This window comes from Hyperoodon ampullatus, assembly GCF_949752795.1.
Source record: "Hyperoodon ampullatus genome assembly, chromosome: 17".
NCBI lineage: Eukaryota > Metazoa > Chordata > Mammalia > Artiodactyla > Ziphiidae > Hyperoodon > Hyperoodon ampullatus.
Window position 1 is genome coordinate 18,366,604 of NC_136930.1, and position 21,612 is coordinate 18,388,215.

The following is a 21,612-nucleotide window of genomic DNA, read 5'->3' on the forward strand; positions in this document are numbered from 1 at the left end:
GGAGCAGTGCTTCATCTTATTAATAGATGGTCTGTGAGCTGAATTGTTACTAACAGATAAGCTATTAATTTAAAATAGAAATTGAATCCATCTTATGGGATTTGCAGAAGTAACATTTTTTTTCTTACATATTCCTTTCCAGGTGTTCTTCTTGTAACTACAGGCAATCTTAATTTTCAAATATTCCAAATGTATAATTAAAGTTACAGTTTCAGCTCACATTTAAAGTATTAAATCTTGAATAAACTTGGAGAGACTGCTACTTTGGCAAAGCGAGAAACGTGTCTTGAATTCTTCTGATTCCTTCTTCAGCCGCCCTGCCTGCCATCTGGACAACAGCCATTCTTCACATCTCAAAACATGCACACCTACTTCTTCCATCCTGGCACAAGCATGACCCTGCTTTTTGGGACATAACTTCCTTTATATAATACTGTTGAGGGCAGAAAGCCTTTGTACTTCATTTACCCTTTTCCTGTATCAAGAAATATGCCTTACCTTGTATTTGAGCCTATACGCTTCCTGTTGTTCATTTCTTCATTCAAGTGAATATACTTTTTTCCACCATCAGTGCCTTCCAAACTCAAGAATCCCACTCAGGATGGAAACAGGCTTTCAAGACTGTTTTTCTATCATGGACAAATCTATGATATTTAAAATATGTATAACTTTATTATTTCTTAAAATATAAGATTATCCTGGAGTTGACTGAAACAGAAATTTACCTAGCAAATTTTTAAGTCAAGAAATTATTTAGAGAAGTGATACGGTTTTTCAAAGGAAGAGCAATCTCTCACTGTAGATAATTATGGAATATCATGATACAACATTTCATCCTTATTTACTCCTATTGGTCAGATCATGTAGACACCACTACTTATGTGTATTTGTTAAGATACATCAATGAGCATTTTGCCAAGGCTCACAGAAATGTTCTCAAATGTTAAAAGTCACAGATGAGGGTATTTAGTCATGAACAAAATTTAGAAACTTCAAAACAAAATGCTTGGCACACATGTTTTCTATTAGTTTGCTACTTCTCAACTCCTGTTCCCTACTTCCAATTATTGCATTTTCTAAAGATTCTTTACTTGCACTGGAAAGAGAAAGAAGCAGTGGGGTGGGGCAGGAGTGGTGGCAGAGAGAGAGATGTCATGGTAAGCACATTAGCTCTGAGGAAAAGATTTACCATCAAATGCTGTGCAGGTCACTTTATGTTTCTGAACATCCGTAATATGTGTTTCACAGGGTCGTTATAATGTTGATATGTTAAATATAAAAGTATGTATCAGTCAGTCTTTTGTTGTGATAGTTTTGTGAAGCACTCAACATTAAAATCTTGGGGGTTATAGAATTATTTATTGAGTGTTTAGGGATCTGACAAGTTGACTCTGGCCTCAGCTGGATCCGAGGGTTTAGACTGGTTCAGTCCTACCTAAACTAAAGGAGCAATGGCCACCTGGCCATGCTCTCCTCATGACAGAAGGCAGAAACTCCAAGAAGATGCCTCCCAAAGTCTTAGCTTTTACTCATAAAAGTATGAGTCTGTTGAGCAAAGCAAGTCACATGGCCAAGGTCAAAGTCAATGGTAAGAGAAAGATTTGTAGGCAAATACAGTTGACCCTTGAACAACTTGGGGCTTAAGGCCCCCCAACCCCACTTCACACAGTCAAAAATCCTTGTGTAACTTTCCAGTTGGCCCTTCCCATCCACAATTCAACCAACCCCGATTGTGTGGTATGTAATACTTATTTATTGAAGAAAGCTATGTATAAGTGGACTGGCACTTATTGTTTAGGGTCAACTGTAATTCAATATAACACCAGCTGGAATATGTGTGTTTTCAATGAATGTTTAAAACATAATGAAAACACACTTCCATTTTTATACCTAAATTGTCACATTTTTATACCTAAACTCTAGGAAGTATATATGAAATTGAATTCTCCTTATTATAAGCTTCTTCTGAATATAGTTTGCTATGTATTTCTTTTATATAAAAGAGCTTATATTTTAAAAGATCCAAATATCTGGATCATCAGTGTAATTAACCTTCCACTTTAAGAATAGTGTCTTCTCAAGTCTAAAAAAACATGTTCTTCCTCTCAACCTTGGTTTTCTTTCCATGTTTTAGGGTCTACAGAAATCTAAGAGTATAGCTAGAACACTTCTATATAAGGACAATTAGGACAATTTCTTGAAAGAGTTAGGATTTGTGATGAAAACTTGAAAAGAAGGGGCAGAGAGGTACATGCAGCAATTGAGGATGATGTTATAACTGGGGGAAGAATTTGGGCAAAGAGCACAGGACAGGAATATTCAGGAGGCAGTGAAATGCCAAGAGTTAATACCCCAGTTAAGGGAACAGCACGAAGCAAGACCGGACCAGAATACCTTCTGTGAACAGTGCAGTTACACAGTATTGAGGTTATGAATGTTTCAGATCTGTTTGTGAACGCTGTTTATTTAAGTATATTTCCTATTTGTCCACGTGCTCTGTTTATTATTTATAAAATTATGATTTACAAAAACCGGTATTTGGTAGTTATTTCATTTTCTTTTCTTTTAATTCCAAAGCATTTCGAAAATCTCTGTTAATTCTTGTGCTTATTCTAGCAGAATACCTAAAGGTAATATATAACAAGTAAACATCAGCACATTTTCTTCCATATTTGCAGTGTGTTTCCCTACAACTTACCTAATTAAAATTAAATTTTCTTAATCTCTCTCATTATCTAGTGAAATAATGCTTAACATTCAATTACTATCTACACATTTACATATATATAATTTTTATATTTTATAATTATAGAAAAATCATTTAATTGTGGATGGTGTATTTGCAGAAAAACATCAGGGATTTTCATTTTTCCACTTTTGTTAAATATGGTTCCTTAAAATTGCCATTAAAAGTGGGCTGCAGGGTTTTTGACAACTATTTCTTCATGGGTTAGCTAATGGTAGTTGAGAAAGTTTTTATCCTCCTTTTATTAGGATGAAAAGCCTGCTCTGACATTAATGCTGTAGATGAAAGGGTAGATACTTTTCCTTTTATCATGCCTGCCTTTCAACAGCCCTTCCCAGTAAACCTGAAAGGCAACCTCTAACCCAGGCACATTGTGAAGCACTTCTGCAGATCTAGAAAGAGAAGTGATCATCAAAAGATGAAGCTGCAGCCAGAGTCCTCATGCCACCCTGAATGTACTTCAGAGACACTTTTTCAATTTAAAACGTTTCTAGCATTTCCTACTGTTGTGGATATTCTGATTTACAGAAATTAAAATATAATATTTCAACTGGGATGGAGTTTTTTATATCAATGAATAGCTCTTTTCAGTTCTGCATCTACAGCTCCTGCTGTAATCTGTAATGCTGCAGATGCTAACAATACACACGTGCCAGATCTTCATAAAAAGACATGCAGGGGCTTCTCTGGTGGCGCAGTGGTTGAGAGTCTGCCTGCCGATGCAGGGGACACGGGTTCGTGCCCCGGTCCGGGAGGATCCCACATGCCGCGGAGCGGCTGAGCCCGTGAGCCATGGCCGCTGAGCCTGCACGTCCGGAGCCTGTGCTCTGCAACGGGAGAGGCCACAACAGTGAGAGGCCCGCGTACCGCAAAAAAAAAAAAAAAAAAAAAAAAAAAAAAAAAAAAAAGACATGCAATATAAGCCTTCAATAGATAAAACATAGTAGAACATCAATCAAGTAGATCAATGTTCTGAAATATACTTAAAAAATTTTTTTATTGTGGTAAAAGTCACAAAATATAAAACATACTATTTTAACCATATTTAACTGTACAGTTCGGTGGCACTAAATACATTCACATTGTTGTGCAACTCTCATCATCATCCATCTCCAGAATTTTTCACCTTTCTAAACTGACCCTCTGTCCCCATTAAACACTAGCTCCTCATTCCCCCTCCAGACCTCCCCCATGCCCTGGCCCCTGGCATCTACCAATGCACTTTCTGACTCTATGAATTTGACTATTCTAGGTATCTTATATAAGTGGAATCAAATATATTTTTAATAAATATTTGACATCTCTTTACTTTAGGAAACTTCATTTTCCTATGAATTTAGAAACGATAAATTGAAAAGAATAAATGGTTTAGAAGTGGATTGCATTCTTTTTTTTAAAAAAGAAAAGTTTACACACATAAACTTTGTCAATAAATGGCATAGGGCTGTACTCTTCAAACTTTTCCACTGAAGAACCACTAATGGTAGTGGGTCTGGAGATTTTGTAGAGAACAGTTATGCCAAGCTTAGTTTTCATTTTAAAATTAATCTGAATTGCCTGTCTGCTTTATAGATCATTTATGACATAAATGTCAAATGTTTGTTTCAATATAAGATAATTTCTCTCAAAAGAAAAATCTCTAGGTGAAAGTCATCTCCAGCATGATGTGGAGCTTTGTTTGCATTGTGGATTCTTGTGCTCCTGCCCACAAGCTTGTACATCCAGGGACATGTGTGTACTTTTCTGGTCAATAAGAATAGTCCAAAAATCCAAATTCAATTGTTCATTTAACATATATTGTAAGTAATATAGAGGTCACATAAACATGATCTCTTTTCTCAAGGAGGTTTAGCATTGTTGGAGAGCTAAGAAAATATAAGACTAGCCATAATTTATATAATAGAAATTGATAAGATTTAGAGGAAAATAAAATAGAGAATATTGTTGACTGGATCAGTGATTCTCTTTGTGGAGAATGGTTAGAGTGTGAATATTCAGAAGAGAATGAATGGAAGAAACTTCAACCAGTGAGAACTTTACCAAGAAAGGCACAGAAGCATGCACAGAAATTACTGAACGTGTTTTTTTTTCAAATGCATAGAAGCAGTTTTGGTGGTAGTAGATAACTTAAAAATGAATCATTGCATTTAGTGATTGCAGATCAGTCAAACTTCAAATGGATGACAAAATAGGTCCTCTGCAAATCTAAAAAGAAGCTTAAAATATTTACTTTTGTTTACATCAGGAGACAGATTAAGGAATTTTCAGGTTATGGCATCAACATGGATCTCAGCACTTGCATTTCTAAATAATCTGATTAAAGCATCCTAACTCTAGATTAAAGAACAAAGACATTTTTCTATCCCTTAATTCTGAAATTTACCTCTTTTCCAGAACAAATTCACAAGGAGTTTTATAGTGATGCTTATAAGATATGCAGGCTTTTAATATAATCTCTGAAATCTTTCTCTAAAAACTCAATTACTCCCTTGTCATAACATAAAAACCCATTCCAGATGGATCAAAGATCTTACTGTAAAATGTAAAATAATAAAGCTAGAAGATAACATAGGAGATTTTTCTTCATGACTTTGGGATAGGCAAATATTTATCCAACAGGTCTTACACATCACTAACCATAAAGGAAAAGATTGAAAAATTGAACTTCATTAAAATTAGGACATTCTGTTCATCAAGAGACATGATTAACAGAGTGAAAAGGCAAAAAAATGAAAGGAATAAGAAATTTATAATATACTTTACATTTAAAAAGGACATGTTCACAACACTTACAAAAGATTCTTACAGTTCAATAAGAAAAATGTATACAACTCAATTTGCCTACTTAAATTGTACATAAGTATATGTTAGTACCCAGAAGTTCTACTCCAAGCTATACAGCCAATAAAAAAGGTGTGAATATGTGTACAAAAAGGCATGTACAGGAATGTCCTTAGCAGCATTAAGTCCCAAACAGGACTATTAAAATTCAACAACAGAATGGGTAGAAAAATTGTAGAAGGCACATAAAAAATAAATAAAAGAACAAAGTATTGCTACATACAACAACATGAATGAATCTTGCAGACATATTGAATGAAAGAAACAAGACACAAAAGAAGCCAGACAATGAAGTTGTCTACTGTATGATTCCATGCACATAAAGATTAAAACTAATTTTGGATAAGAAATTAGAATATTACTTACCTTTGGGGAGAATGCACCAAGAAGGAGGCACAAAGGAAACTTCTAGGAGATGGTTATATTCTCTATCTGGATCCCAGTGGTTTTCACACAGTGTGTTAACTTTGTAAAATTTCATTGAGCTGTACACTTAAGATTTTTGCACTTTAATGCATGTATGTTACATTTCAAAAATAAGGTTATAATAATTGATTGAACACTTGTAGTTAGAGTAGAAGGACTTATGTGTGACTATCTTGAGGCAGAGACAAATGGCTGCTTTGGAGAAAAATGGAAACTGTGTTCTACTGTAAACAGAACTGGATACTTTATCAGCTGTGAGAGGAAAATTCACTAAGCACTGCCAGAAACATTATAGATTGTTTTTATCACACGGATGGCCAGTTAATTCTATCTTCTACTTAAAAATTAAACTCTTATACTGCACAACACTTTGATTAAAGCCCATTGAGTTTATAAAATAGCAACTATAAATCCTCTACTTTAGTTCTCATAATAATAATATTTAACGCTTATTGGGTACTTTGTGTTTATCTGTTTTAAGTGCTTCCATGTATTAACTAATCTTAATATACAAAGTGAAAAAGTGAGATAGCTACTGTTATTATTTTCTTTAAAGGGAAATGGATCCAGGGCTGGTAGAGGCCAAGTAGCATAATCAAGGTCCAAGGACTAGTGACACGTCATGAAACTAACTCGGGCATCTTAATTTAAAATTACATGCTTTAAAACATTGTACTACACTGATTCCACCTCACTAAACATAACACAAATTCTATTCTTACATCCTCCAATGGAGGATGGACTTACTAACAATATGGTGATAGAACAGTCAGTGTGCCTCAGTTTGAGATTAAAGTTTGGGGTCATGAAACTATACAGTGGGTGAAATACCCAGAGATGAATATATACCTGATTTTGCAATCATGGGGATAGAAAAAACACATACGAATATACTTAAAGATAATTCCTAAGTATGCACATGAGCAGAACATAATAGCAGCAGCAGCATAGAGAAAACATGACATTGCCAGAGGAAGGTATCTTCTTTGTAGAAATGTATCTATTAGAATGCTTTGAGCTGCAAGTAACTGAATTCCCAAGTCGGTGTGGCTTAAACAATACATTTACTGTTTGTTATGGCTAGAAAAACGGAGGCTAGGTGTTCAATGATTGTTCAGTGTCAGGGAGACTCAGGCACTATCTGCCTTTCTGCTCAACCAAGATGATAAGTCTGTCTTCAGGCTTGTCCCTCTTTGCACAGCAACAGGTGCATCTTTCAGTTTCACAAACTGATACTTCAGTGCCTGAAGGGACATTTCCTCTTTTTGCATCTCTTTTTATCACAAAAGAAAACCCTTGCCAACCCTCTCTTCACCCCCAAGCAGATTTCTTCCTTTTTTTCAGTAGCCAAGGTTGCAAGGCAAGCCCATGCTAAGTCAATTACCGGTAGCAGGGATGGAGTGTGATGATTGCCTTTGACCAATCAACATTCACCTCCTAAGGATGCCAGTTTGAGAGGATGTGAGAGGGCAAACACCCCCAGTAAATTGGAGGCTATGGGCTTGGAAGAAAGGGGATAGGAGGCTGGTTTTGGATTAGGCAACCAACAGTGTCTGCCACAAGAAAGTAGTAATGCTAAAAACAACTGTGGCTTTATAAGTAACAGCCTTAGCCACAAACCAAAGTGCCCCTTTTACATGAATTCTGTGACATTTTCTTCTGTCTACACACAGATTTCTCAACAACAAATTAAAAAGTAAACATTATCATCTTTGAGTATTCCAGAATATTGTGTCTGATTACTCTTGAAAATGACATTTTCAGCATATATATTAAATCAGACATGACACGATGTATTATTGAAGTGTTAATACTTAATATTGTGAATGTTTAATTATTTTATATAAAAATATGACCTGCAGTACCAAACTGGAAGCCGATAGAATCACTGAGACAAGGAATACAAACTTTTTTTTTTCCCTTACCTGGAGAAAGTTTTGGAATTAAAACCTTAAAAACCAAATCTAATTTTCTTTAATGTAAGCCTTTAGGTGTCTGATTTGTATATTGTGTGGAAAGGTTTATAATAGAAACATTCAAGAGTCAGTGCATTTAACTTCATTTCTTAGCATCTTAATTCCCTTCTTCACAACTTAAATTCTCTTTGAAAATGTTTCAAGTAATGTTATTACTTTTAACTGTTTTTTTTTTTTTTTTTTTTTTTTTTTTTTTGCGGTACGCGGGCCTCTCACTGTTGTGGCCTTTCCCGTTGCGGAGCACAGGCTCCGGACGCGCAGGCTCAGCGGCCATGGCTCACGGGCCCAGCCGCTCCGCGGCACGTGGGATCTTCCCGGACCTGGGCACGAACCCGTGTCCCCTGAATTGGCAGGCGGACTCTCAACCACTGCGTCACCAGGGAAGCCCTACCACATTTTTTTTTTTTTTTTACTTTTAACTGTTTTTTATTTGATACTCAGTATACTTTTCAATACCACATTAAAATTGCAGTATATAAACATGTTTGTTCTTCATCCGATGTGACAAATGATAGTTCTTTTACCACATACTTTGGGGACTTCCATCAGTTTCCAGGAAGGAAAACCAATGCATAAGAGTTATAACTATCTGAAAAGTGCAAATGTTAGTCTTTTTTTGTGCTTAAGCTGCTACAAAATTGCAAAATTGGTGTACTTCTATGAAAGTGGTACGTTCACCAAAACTTCACTTTCTGTGCCCTTCTGATAGGTCATGTTTCCCTTTTGTCTCTTTTCTATATTGTGAGACGAAGGAAGGTCTCACGTTCACCAGGGGCTTAGATTTGAATTTTTTGATCTGATAAAGTGTAATTGATTGGTATGGAAAGAGACAGGTAGCAACTTGGGATGATTTGGGAATTACTATCAGAATGTTTTACTGTATTTGACCATAGGCCATAGACGCTAGCATTTAGAGAAAAAAAATTGAGTTCATGGCTCACGACAGAAGGGAAGCAAAGGTAAGTAAATTAAATAAATGCTTAATAAAAAAACGTACCTGTAGAAGAGCACCACATTAATTAGGGTGAGCCTTTGTGAATTTAAAATGCGTAATTTTCCTACTTCCAAGTATAGCGTGAACAACAGCGAAACTCAGTTCACTACCTGTTCTAGGTTTGGATTTTGAATTCCTGTCAAGGTAGCACTGATCAATTAACTGAGCCTACCCTTCATATCAACTCCATAAATGATTACATCATTAGAAAAAAAAAAAGTTCTGTGGTCATCTTAGGACCCGAATGCAACGCATTTTATGCATGAAGTGGAGCTCTCAAGTGTCAGGTAATCCTGAGTCACAGATCACCCACCATTCTGTGAAACCCCTTCCCCATTTGGTCATTATCATCGAGGTTTCAACGGAGCCAAAAAGAACAACTTCCCAGTTCTAGACAATGAGTCTTGATAATGGAAGTGATGCCCTGGAGAAAATAAAAGGAAAAGACTTCTGCTCCCCAGCCTACCTTCTCCCCAGTCCCCTCTTCCAGCCCCAGTTCTCCTTCTAAGTCTCCAAAACCCAACGTGTTAACCCCACCTCCACCCTCTCAGCAGGCCCGCTGGGGGGCAGCTCCTTTTCTGTAAGGTTGTTAGAGCCATTTTAGCATCGAGTCAGGAAGGAACTAGGAGAAGGACCTCCGAAAGCAGGGGAGCTGTGAGGGGCGGGAGGACTTGGGGACCTCCTTGCATACGCCTCCCACAGGGTCCAGACCTTCCACGCCCGGGTCCCTGAAGACCAAAGCACACGCACAAAGGCCAAGTGTCCCGGCTTCGCTGGGCCGTGGGGTGAGGGGCGTGGGGAGAAGCAGGGAGGCCTCTCGTCGCTCCCGCCGCGGGCCCCCGTCCAGGGCCGGGCAGAGGTGGGGTGGGCGAGGAGGGGGAGCTCACGTCACGTGCGCGCGCGCTGGGACCGCAATAAATGCCCGGGAGCTCGAGGAAGCGGCGGAAGCGCTCGGCGCCTGGCTCTGCGCGGGGCGGCTGCACCGAGCCGGGGAGCGAGGTCGTCTCCAGCCTTCGCCGCCCAGCCCGGCCCGGGTCCCCGCCCCTCGCGCCGACTGATAAGGCTCCGAGAAGCTCGGGCGCCCACCCTGGCGAGCTAACCGGGCAGCCGCCGTTCCGCTCCAGCCTCGGGCTCTTAACTTTGGAGCCCTTTTTGCCTGCTCCTCCTTCCAGGTTCAGGGAGGAGCCGCGGAGGCCGGGGCCCACGTCCCCCTGCAGGCAGCGCCCCCGTCGCCCGAGGACACGCCGTGCCCGGGTCCTGCCCGAACCGGGCTGTCTATGTGCAGTCGTGCGTGCGGGCTGCGGGAAGCCGGCCGTCTTGTTCGGCTCAGCTCTCGTAGGGAACTTCACGCTGGAGAGGTAAGGGCATTGCTAAAACCGCAGCGCTGAGTCGTCAGGCTCCCGCCTTCTCCAATCTACTTTTGGCTTCTTAAACTCTACTTAAAAAAAAAGAAAGAAAGAAAAACAAAATCAACGTGCAGAGAATGGTCGGTCACGGAGGGTGGGTGGGCTGCTCGGAAAGCAGCCACGATGCAGATTTGTGGGAGCTCTTCTTCTGAGTTTGTGAGTTTCACCTCCTCCCGTCGCGCCCTTTGGTTTGGGTTAAGTGAACAGTGCGCGCCTCTGGCGGGTGGGAGGAGAGGCTGTGAAGTTGCCCGGGTACTGTTGGCCTTATCGGGTGCGGGCCACAGGTTAGGCACACACTTTCTAGGAAATAATGATTTTCTTCTTGACCTGTGGCTGTATAAGAAGAGACTTCCCCCAGCGACCGTAACTCTTCACTCGCATTAATTCAGGGGTCCCTCTCGAAGTACCCATGGATATATGTGTGAATAACAATTTGTACTTCTTTACAACATTCACCCTCAATTTCATAATTTCGTTGACATTCTGAACCAGAGATGGGACACTTGAGATAAAAGAATACCTTAAAAGAGAGAGAGAAACGTGAACCTCTGGTTTGATTGATAAAACATTTTAGGGACATCATACCCTTTGCAGGCTGTATGTAATATCTAGCCATTTAAAGCTTTGTAATTCAGAAATTATTTTCAAGCTTTGGCTCCTCTCAGTTACTTTTCCCTTTTATTTTTGGCGTCATGCACATTATCTTGGAAAATATTGCTGTCTATTTTGTGGAAACAATTGTGAAAAGTCCTCTGGAGGAAACATGGATGGGAGAAAATTTATTTCAAAAAGTGCATGTCCATTTGCTGGCATTATATAAACAAATCAAACTGGCTCCACCCCTTTGTAACTGTTGGATTATTTTTGTTATTAGAAAATTAAAATCTGCCGGGATTTTCACCCTAATTACACTGCATGTCCTTATAGCCAGACGGAGTGGAAGAACCTTTCTTGGAGCTTTTCCCGGGGACATCCTGAGATCATTCATTATGAAGTGTACTGTGCGGGAGTGGCTCAGAGTAACCACAGTGCTATTCGTGGCCAGAGCAATTCCAGCCATGGTGGTTCCTAATGCCACTTTATTGGACAAACTTTTGGAAAAGTACATGGATGAGGATGGTGAGTGGTGGATGGCAAAGCAAAGAGGGAAAAGGGCCATCACGGACAATGACATGCAGAGTATCCTGGACCTTCATAATAAGTTACGAAGTCAGGTGTATCCAGCAGCCTCTAATATGGAGTATATGGTAAGAAAATTTTTCAAATGGTATGTACATAGAAATGTTTAATAATGCTTTTAGCTTCCATGGTTAAATTCCATCATGCTAGTATTTAATCTTTTGCTATTTGTCCTCTATAAAATTTCAAAAAAATCTTTTTCTTCAAGAGAATCTTCTTCCGCATACTCTTTCTGCGGTACGCGGGCTTCTCACCGTTGTGGCTTCTCCCGTTGCAGAGCACAGGCTCCGGTCGCGCAGGCTCAGCGGCCATGGCTCACGGGCCCAGCCGCTCCGCGGCATGTGGGATCTTCCCGGACCGGGGCACGAACCCATGTCTCCTGCATCGGCAGACAGACTCTCAACCACTGAACCACCAGGGAAGCCCCCGCATACTCTTTTATTAGTCCTCCTTTCATTCTAAGAGCTCTTTGAATTTCAGAGTAGAAGTAAATACCTTTAGGTCTAATGTTCCTACTAAGTACTTTAAATTCTACTCTTAGGAGAAAGATTCCTATCTTGAAAGTGCTGAGAGTTGGTGTATTTGCTTTTAAGTCACTTAGTAGAATAATTGTTTCCTAATTCCTAACCGATGGAATCTTCTTATGAATGGTGGATCTGAAAAAAATCAAGGACCAATAATTTGAAGATGCTTTCCAGATGGCTGATATACATATATGGATAGATAGGTAGATAGATATAGATATATGTCATTTCTTTTTTTTCTAGAAAAGAGTATTTTTATTAACTGTCTAATGCCCCCATATTACCTTTTTTCCCTACATTTTTTTTTGAATTTTATTGTATTATTTTTTTATATAGCAGGTTGTTATTAATTATCCATTTTATACATATTAGTGTATACATATCAATCCCAACCTCCCAGTTCATCACACCACCACCACACCACCCCCCGATTTCCCTCCTTTGGTGTCCATACGTTTGTTGTCTACATCTGTGTCTCTATTTCTGCCTTGCAAACTATATCATTTCTAATGGGCCGTTGTTTCTTAGAAGTATGTAAATGACATATTGTAAAGTGTACATTTCTGTGCTTGCTTTATGTTAAGGAATACTTTGGCAATGGCTTTTTTTTTTTTTTCTGGATTTGTTTGTGAACTTTGACGTGTGAAAGTAAGCCTGGGTGAAGGATTAAATAAAAATATGTGACTTATCCTTAATAAGTCACTTGCTAATTCACTCTGAGAGTAAATTAGCAAGTTGGGGAAACAAAATTACTTTTTAAAGACTATTAGTTATTACTCTTGTAAGACTATAGCTCATTTATATTAGCATACTTCATACCCTAAATATTCAGAAAAATTTTCAAAAATCTATACTACTTGCATGAATTAGGAATGCACTAGCAAAGGCTGATATTAATCATTGGTGACAGCAAACTTAAGGAACAGTGGTGCTAACATTTCTCCTTTGGACACATTGCAGGGTGCAGTTAATTTTAATACATTCTGGTTTTTACTTTTTTTTTTTGCACTTACATTAGTTTTGATAGGTATTCTCTATTTAGGTAACTTTCATGAAACATGGAAATTCTAAGGTAACATTACACATTACAAAATATTTCATTATATTATTTTAACTTTTTCTAGAAAAATATTTTACCCTAAAGAAAGTAGGTAGCACTCAGGAGAACTCATCAGAGATTAAGAATCAGGGCCCAAACATCAGGCCATCAGGGTTTAAATTCTGGCACTGATACTAGCTAGGTGACTGTAAGCAGCTTATAAATTTCCCTCTACTTCAGTTTCTTCATGTCTAGAACATGCACTCACCTCAGAGGGTTGTTGTGAGGATTATGTGAGGAATGAGATGACCTGTGTAAAGTTTAGCTCATTATCAGGCGTATTGCAATTACAAGGTCCCAGTAAATGTTCCTAAGACATATAACCAATTTTATGTCTCCTTATACTGTTTAAATAGAATACCTGAGGAAATTGTTCCCTCTTTTCAAAATTCTGTGCACGATATGACATCTGTAATGGCTCACATTTCTGATTTTTGTGTATTTTAAAGTGTTTGTTCAAAGTACAAAATTCTATGACTTCTTCATCTGTGAGCTTTCAAACAGAAAGAGCCAGTTATGGAGCTTTTCCAAGTAGGCCACTGTATGCTTATTCCATGTGGATAGGTACTCAGTTGCTTTTTATTTAAAATAAGGAAGAACTTGAGAGTTTAAACCCACAAAAAGAAATCTGAGAATATTTGTGTGTGTTTTAAGTAATATGGGAGTAATGAAAGAACATTCTGTGATTTGTTTTCATGTCTGACTTCCAAAGAAAATAACTGCCTATTGTATGATGTCTGGTCTAAGATGTTTATATGAGTTTCTTTTTAGTTTCACTGGTTTCATTCTGTCCTTGAAATGTAGATTCAGAAACCAGCCAGGGTTTATGTTGTGTTGCCCTTAGATACTGTTAGTACTGGAACTATGTCCTGGCCAATAACTGGGCTGCAGAGGAGTTTATTTCCCAGTGGTAGTACTGGAACACATTTTCTAGAAAACATATTTATGGGAAAGTCTAAATGAACAATACTATTTTATTTGAAATACTGTTGGTTTATAGCTTACATATTAATAATGGAAGTACAGACGTAGATCAACCTGTGAAAACAACATTTGTTCAAATAGTTGTTTAAAGTGTATTTATTTTGATAAAACAAAATTAAAAACTAACTCAAGAGCCACTTCCTATAAAATCTGCAATGCCCTATGATAAGTACCACCACTTTTGGCCACTTACACTCTATGTGTCATATTACATTAAAAATTTGCATGGCCAGTTACCTTATTTACATTTGGTGCTTATTTCAGTCTAGTCTTTGTGCTTGAACTCCAGCAGCCAAGTCACATCCACATTTATTAACATCACAACGCTACCCATACTCTAATGCTCATTTAATAGGGTTAAAAATGGCTTCTGCAAGGCAACCTCTTCCCTTGAAGAGCTTATAGGCTGATTGAGAAGAAAGAATAGACATATTTGAAAATTTTCAAGTGAGCAAGGACACAGAGTTCTTTGTTCACGTGTATGAATAATGCCAAGGGAGCACAGAATAATGGAGAGTAATTTAAGAATATTCCTAAGCGAGAGAGTTAATCAGTGGGGAAGATGAGGTTTATGTTGTTCCTGGAAGGTGATCAGGACCACAAATTGTGGCCAGGAGTGGAGGCCATTTCTCAGTTAGAAGAAGAGAACCAACACACATGGAGTAAGTGGCAGGCTGGTTGTAGGAAACTAGAAGCAGAATAGGTTGAAGAAAGCAAAGCCCTGTGGCAGAATCAGGAAGGGGAGAAACGAGTTGTTAATTATAGAAACCAGTGAACTTAAGGAGAGAGATTACCAGCATTTATCTTAGGATACATTGAAAAACTGGGGCTTTTAGGTCATCAAATGAAGCTGTTACTGAAGAGGCAATGGATTTTTGAGGAAAAAACACTGGCGCTGGACCTAGGTTCTCGTGTTGTCTCCGCTGCTTACTAGTATGTGAAGTCTGATGGTCAGCAATCATTTTGGGCATTGCTTTTCTCATCGGTAAAATCGATGTAGGAATATAAAACCCACAGGCTGCAATGAGGTAAGAGATTTGATCCTGTTGAGCATACTGTTAGTTTTCTTCAAGCCTTTCCTTTCCATGGGTTTTGACCCCCTCACTTGGTTCTTTTATTTTTCTGGTTATTTCTTCAGCATATTCTTGTTTGCTGTTCATCTCTTAAAACTTTACTTTTGGCCCCAACGGTTTTACTTTCAGCCTTCTCCCTTCCTACAGGACTTTATCTACTCCTTTGACTTTAAATACCATCTGTATATTGATGACTCTGTAGTTGACACTCCATCCAACAGTCCTCTTTGAGCATTGTTTTCCTATTTCCTACTGCCCACTGGGTCCTCTCCATGTAATTTGACTCCCCAGTTACTGCAAGTTTAAGATTTCTAAAAAGCAGATGAGCTGCTTTTGTTCCATCCTTGCCCACGGTCCTACCTCTCTCCCTGGATGTCATGGACATCGGCTTAGTCCTCTCTAAACAGAAGACAAACAAACAAAAGGCAGAAAATTGGGCACATCCTCAGCTCCTGCCTTGTTCTCATTCCCCCTACCCACTTCCACGTAAAATTCACGCACAAACATAAATACACAGTTACTTGCCAGATTCTCTAGATTCTGTCTCAGAAATGTCTTTTGAATCCATGTCTTCTGTTTCATCCTAACGGATGCTCGTGGTCTCGCCCTCCTCCACCGCCCCTGTGATGGGTACCACAGCTTCCCCTGCAATGGACTGTACCGTCTAGTCCTACTTTATTTCTACTTTAGTCCGCCTTCCTCCCTGTTACTCAGTCTGTCTTTTCCAAATCTCTGGTGGTCACTCAGCTGCCCAAAGCTTCTGTGAACTTCTGGCTGCTCGCAAGCTAAAGCTCACCTTGAATAACTTACAAAAGGTCTAGCCCAATATGCCCCATAGCCTCAACGCCCTTGCGTATCTTTGAATCTGTGTTCACACTTAAAATATACACTGTTCTTAGAGATGATGGTGTTCCTCATGCCTCTGTGCCTCTTTGCGAGTTCAGTTTCCTCTGTGCCCAGAATGCCTGTGCATCCTGTCTCCTCCTGACAAATTCAACACTGCGCTCAGACTCCGTCTTTCTGTAAAGCTTCCTCTGATCCACTCATTCCCCTGCTCCACTCCTTCTGTGCTCCTAAAGGATTTTATTCAAGCCTATTTACAGTATTGAAATTTTGTTGCAATTCGATATATACATGTCTATTTTCCTTTCCAAGACTGACTTCCTAGAAGGGTAAGGATGCACCCTGCTTATATTTATTACCCTGTGCCTGATGCAAAGAAGTACTCAGTAAATATTTGTTGACTGAACATTGCTGAGTGATAGTAAATATGTGTTGAATAAAGGGAGGGATGGAAGAATAGGTAAGATTATATATGAGATAAATATGAAAGACAGGTAAGAAAGGGGAATTAAAATAATAAAAGTCCTGGAAGGTAGGATATCACCGACACCAGAGATAGTGACATGGAAACTGGAAATACCAGAGATGAAGGAATAAATAATTCAGGATTTTTTTTTCTATTTTTAAAAATATTCATGCTATACTAAAAATTGTCCTGTAATATACAGCTGCCGAGATAATACTCAAATGCTCTGGAATTTAAATAAGAAATTCATTTAAATTAATTTAAATAATAAATTAATTTAAATAATAAATTAATTTAAATAATAAATTAATAATACTTTAATTAAATAATTAAATTAATGAATATTTACCCCTTCTAACAAATTTTTAATAGGGCCTCTAAAACTTATTGATTGGCTAAAATCCAAAATAGCTCACTGTGATAGAAAGCGTACCTAAGTCTAGAATGTATTTTAGCAACATAAGGACATGTTACCTAAAAATGACATGCGTCATTATATCATGCTAATTATATAAGCCATTTTCCACTATTATAACTATTTCCATGTCTTTTAGAGAAGTTTTTTTAATTTAATTTAATTTACTTTTTATACAGCAGGTTCTTATTAGTTATCTATTTTATACATATTAGTGTATATATGCCAATCCCAATCTCCCAGTTCATCCCACCACCACCATCCCCCCGTTGACAGATACTCTGCTGGGAGGGTTGATGGCTGTGCCTGCTTGCTCTCACTTTACATATGGTGAGACTAGGGGCAGAAACTTTGCACAGCATTTTTCCAAATGTAGAACAAAATATATCTGGATATTTATCCTTTTGCTGGGCAACCAGAGGCTCCAAGCCAAATAGCCAGTGGTACTTGCAGTCCATGGTACATATTGATGCAAACAATGGCTTAGTTCCAGTTGTCACATATATTCTTTATATGGTCATGCTTAACACTGGAAATCAAGATATTTTTCTTCTGTGCTTCAGTGTAGCAGATAATTCCAGAAACTGGACAGGGGATAACCTAGTTTGCTGAGCAGGGTGATGCTAGTCTGAGTTCTGCCCTATTTCTGACTCTTTGTAGCATGAATCCAAGCCTGAAAAAGTGATTTTTAGCTTGTGAGTTGCTCTCACAAAACAACTCTCATAACTTCACATTTTCTGACATAATTTGCCACCAATGACATATATCCAGGATAAATGCAAAGAATGAAATGATGGCATCATAACTTATTTACCCAAAGCTCAGTGTCTACACATTTCTTTTTTTTTTTTTTTTTTTTTTTTTGCTGTACGCGGGCCTCTCACTGTTGTGGCCTCTCCCGTTGCGGAGCACAGGCTCCGGATGCGCAGGCTCAGCGGCCATGGCTCACGGGCCCAGCCGCTCCGCGGCATGTGGGATCTTCCCGGACCGGGGCACGAACCCGTGTCCCCTGCATCGGCAGGCGGACTCTCAACCACTGCGCCACCAGGGAAGCCCTACACATTTCTTATCTTGCTAAAAGTGGCAGGAATTCACTGTCAGTAAGGTTTTATTGCAACTCTTGATTCCTCAAACAATGATATTTCTCTCTGTATACTGGCACTTGCCTGGTAGTTTTCAAAAGTTAAATATTTGCATCTCTTAATGACATACAGTATAATCCATATGCACTTAAAGGTACATGAAATATCTTTCTTGCTTCAAAGAATGTTATTCTTATTTAAAGTTTTTAAAGTTTATTCTATATTTAAAATAACATTTAATTTTCTTAAAGTGTTTTTATTTTACTTCACTAATGTTGTTTAGTTACAATAAAGCTATGTTTTGTTTTAGTTTATTTGTCTACTGAATTTAAAAGTTTTCAAAACCTTAATTTGATACATAGTTGTGTGTTTTTTTGTTTGTTTTTTTTAAAGACATTGACACTTTAAATTAATGTAGTTTCCTTTTTGGAAGTTCCACTGTAGATGGCAGTACCTATAGAAAGAGAGTGACATTGTAGCTCAGTCCTACTGAATTTAGTAGTGACATTGTAGCTCAGTTCTACTGAATTTATTAGTGACACTGTAGCTCAGTTCTACTACCCTGGAGTTCTGGGAGGTTAAGATTCCTCATTAAATGTAAGCAGCAAATCTAGGATCTTAGAAAGGCAAGAGACGACAAGCAGTTTCATTTAGGAGAGTGGAACACCCAGAGACAGAGAAGTGTCACAAAATTTCGAAATTGTTATTGTTGTTTATTCCTTCATTCAACAGGTATTAGGAATTTATCAAATGCCAGGCACTGTCTAGGACCCAGCAGTAAACATAACAAACATTCTTCCTTTCCTGGAATATGTGTAAAGATCCTCATATCCCAACTCAGCAAGGGGGCCCATGTGGCTGACAGAGTGAGTGTGGAAGTAATGCAGAAAATGAGGTCAGAGCTTTATTTGAGGAGAACAGATACACGTCATTGTAGTCATTTTAAAGACTCACTCTAAGTCCGAGTGACAAGCCATTTGAGCCATTTCAACAGAGGAATATCATGATCTTACTTATACTTATTCAGAATCGATTTGGTTTGTTGAGAACAGACTTTAAAGTGGTGGGAGGTGGGGCAATGGTGTGAGCAGGGATTCAAGGCTATTGCAATAATCATTCCAGCAATTGATGGTGGCTAGGAGTGCGATGGTAGCCTTGAAGGTGAAGAGAAGTGGCATGGTGTGAATCCACACTGAAACTCCTTTGTAGTCATGACATCAATATTGATAAATTCAAGGAAGCCTTGTTGCAAGACTAGTGCAATTGACTTGGCCATCCAGGCAGCCAATAGGCTGGGAGTTACTGCATCTGGTGCAAGGTCTAAACCCACCCAAGCCCTGGCTGCCGTTTTTGAAAACTGGTGGCAGTTTCTATTTTGGTTTAAATATCGATGGGGAACTTTCAACTTGTATTGACTCTAGAGTGGTTACAGAGATTCTAGAAATCAGCAGGTTACTGATACCCATTTTGCCAACTCAATTCCAAGAGATCAGAGGAGGTGGAAGCAAACTCTGCCTCCTTGCTTCCCAGGATAAAGGTGCTTGCTGATTCTCCACGTGGTCTGCCCTCACCTCCAGTCTATTCTCCCACTCACCCTAAAAACAAGAGAAGGTGAGAACTTTAGCAGAACAGGTCAGTGGCCCAGTTCCTGTTCATTAAGTACTAGTTGCACCATCATGGAGTGGCTGGTTGGGATTTTATTCCATCTTGGAGGTAACACAGACAGATTTTGGATGTGGGGTGTGGCCGTAGAGATTTTGCCTGAGGAATTGGAAGTATTGGAGTTACCATTTTTTCAGATAGGGAAGAATGTGGATAGACCAGCTTTTGGTAGAGAAAGCTGGAGCTCAATTTGGGATAGATAAAATTTAAGATTTCCCTTAAATATCCAAGTGAATTTGTCATGTATGCAATTAGATATATGTAGTCTAATCTGGACCATACAGTTAGGATTCATCAGAATTTAGATGGTATTTAAAGCCAGTAGAAGAGATGAGATCATCAAGGGAATGAGTACAGAAAAAAGAAATGTTCAAGAAGTGAGCCCTTGACATACTTTACAGTGTAGACGAAGGGAAGGAGAGGAGCAGTAGCAAAGGGAATTGAGGACCAGGAAGAAAACCAGGGAAGCAACATGTCCTGAAAGCCAAGTGAAGAAAGACAGAAAGGATTATCAACTCTGGCAAATGTTGCTTGTAAAGATCAAGTAAAATGAGGACCCTTGAATTTTCAGATGTGGAGGCCACACTGGAGGTCTGATAAAACAGTTTGGGTGGCATCATAGTGGTCCTAGGATGGTTCAAGGAAGAATGGATGGGAGAAATGAGCAAGCTTGTTCACCCACTCATTCATCAAACATGAACCACCTCCTATGGGCCAGGTGGGCTCTACAGCCTTAACTCTCTTCTAACCAAAAGTTTTAACTTAGTTTTAGAAGAGGTAGTTTAGTTAGGGAACATATCCCAAACTTATAATTATGGTCAGTAGGAAAATGCAGTTTCTTTGCTTAATTGTTTTTGTAGTTACCTTTACTGAATGCCTTCATTAAAAGCAAATGTGGTCATTTATAATCACAATTAAGAGTGACACTTAGTTCAAGAACATTCTTTGCTCTTGTTCAGCTTTGTTCTTTCACATACTTCTTTTAGGAGTTTATACAACCACATAATTGTACATGATTTAAAATTTAAATTCTCATATTTTTGATGATTTTTAGTAATTGAATTAAAGTTTATGAAACTAGCATAAATCTATGCTCATTTTATATGTTATTATGTATTTTATATATACATAACATAAAACATTTAGTTCATTGGAAGAAAATGTGAAAATTCAAGTGGTAATGACTTGTCTGGTGAAGGTATTACAGTAAGTATGCTTAATAACCCTTTCCTTATTTTTCTAAGTATTTGTTGTCTTCATAATTTCAAGAAGTTACAGAAAGGCATTTATAATTGATTAAAACAATTTGTTATTCTCATTGATAAATTTGTGATTAGAAAAACATTTAATTCAACAACTACTGTTTGAGCATTTTTGTGCCAGACACTGTTGTTTGATACTGAAGCATACAGTAATGTATAAAAGGTTCAACAAGCTAATGAAAATAAGCAAAGTGAGATGATAGAGAATGATAAAGGTGGAGCTAACATGTTAAACAGTTGCGGAAGACCTCTCTGAGTTAGTGGCTTTTGAGCTGAGAGCTGAATTACAAGAAGGAGTCAGCTACACAAAGCTACAGAGATCTAAGCAGAAGGAATACTGAGCAAAAGGTCTTTAAGTCAGGAATGAAGTAGGAGTCTTCAGGGACCACAAAGATGGCTAGGGTGGCTGACTTTTATCTAGTAATGAGGAAAGTGTTAGAAAATGAAGTAGACATATAAGCAGGGGCCAGAATTCCTTTTGGGTGATTGGTGAAGGGAAATTTGGATTTTATTTCTAGTGATCTAGTGAAACAAGATCATTGGAAAATTCTTGGCAAAGGATTGACCCGGTCATATTTTTGGTTTCATAAAATTACTCTATGTTATGGAGAGTGAGCTGCAGGAGGGTCACAGC

General features: G+C 38.5%; 1 protein-coding gene across 1 annotated transcript in view; it reads left to right on the forward strand.

Annotated features, from left to right (window-relative positions):
• Positions 1-11,378: 11,378 nt before the first annotated feature.
• CRISPLD1 (cysteine rich secretory protein LCCL domain containing 1) overlaps positions 11,379-21,612 on the forward strand; it is a gene marked incomplete at both ends in the record, with an annotated part of 42,970 nt that continues 32,736 nt past the window's right edge. Inside the window, one exon of the mRNA XM_079722718.1 lies at positions 11,379-11,636. Coding sequence (XP_079578844.1) covers positions 11,379-11,636 — 258 coding nt within the window. The remainder of the gene's footprint in view (positions 11,637-21,612) is intronic.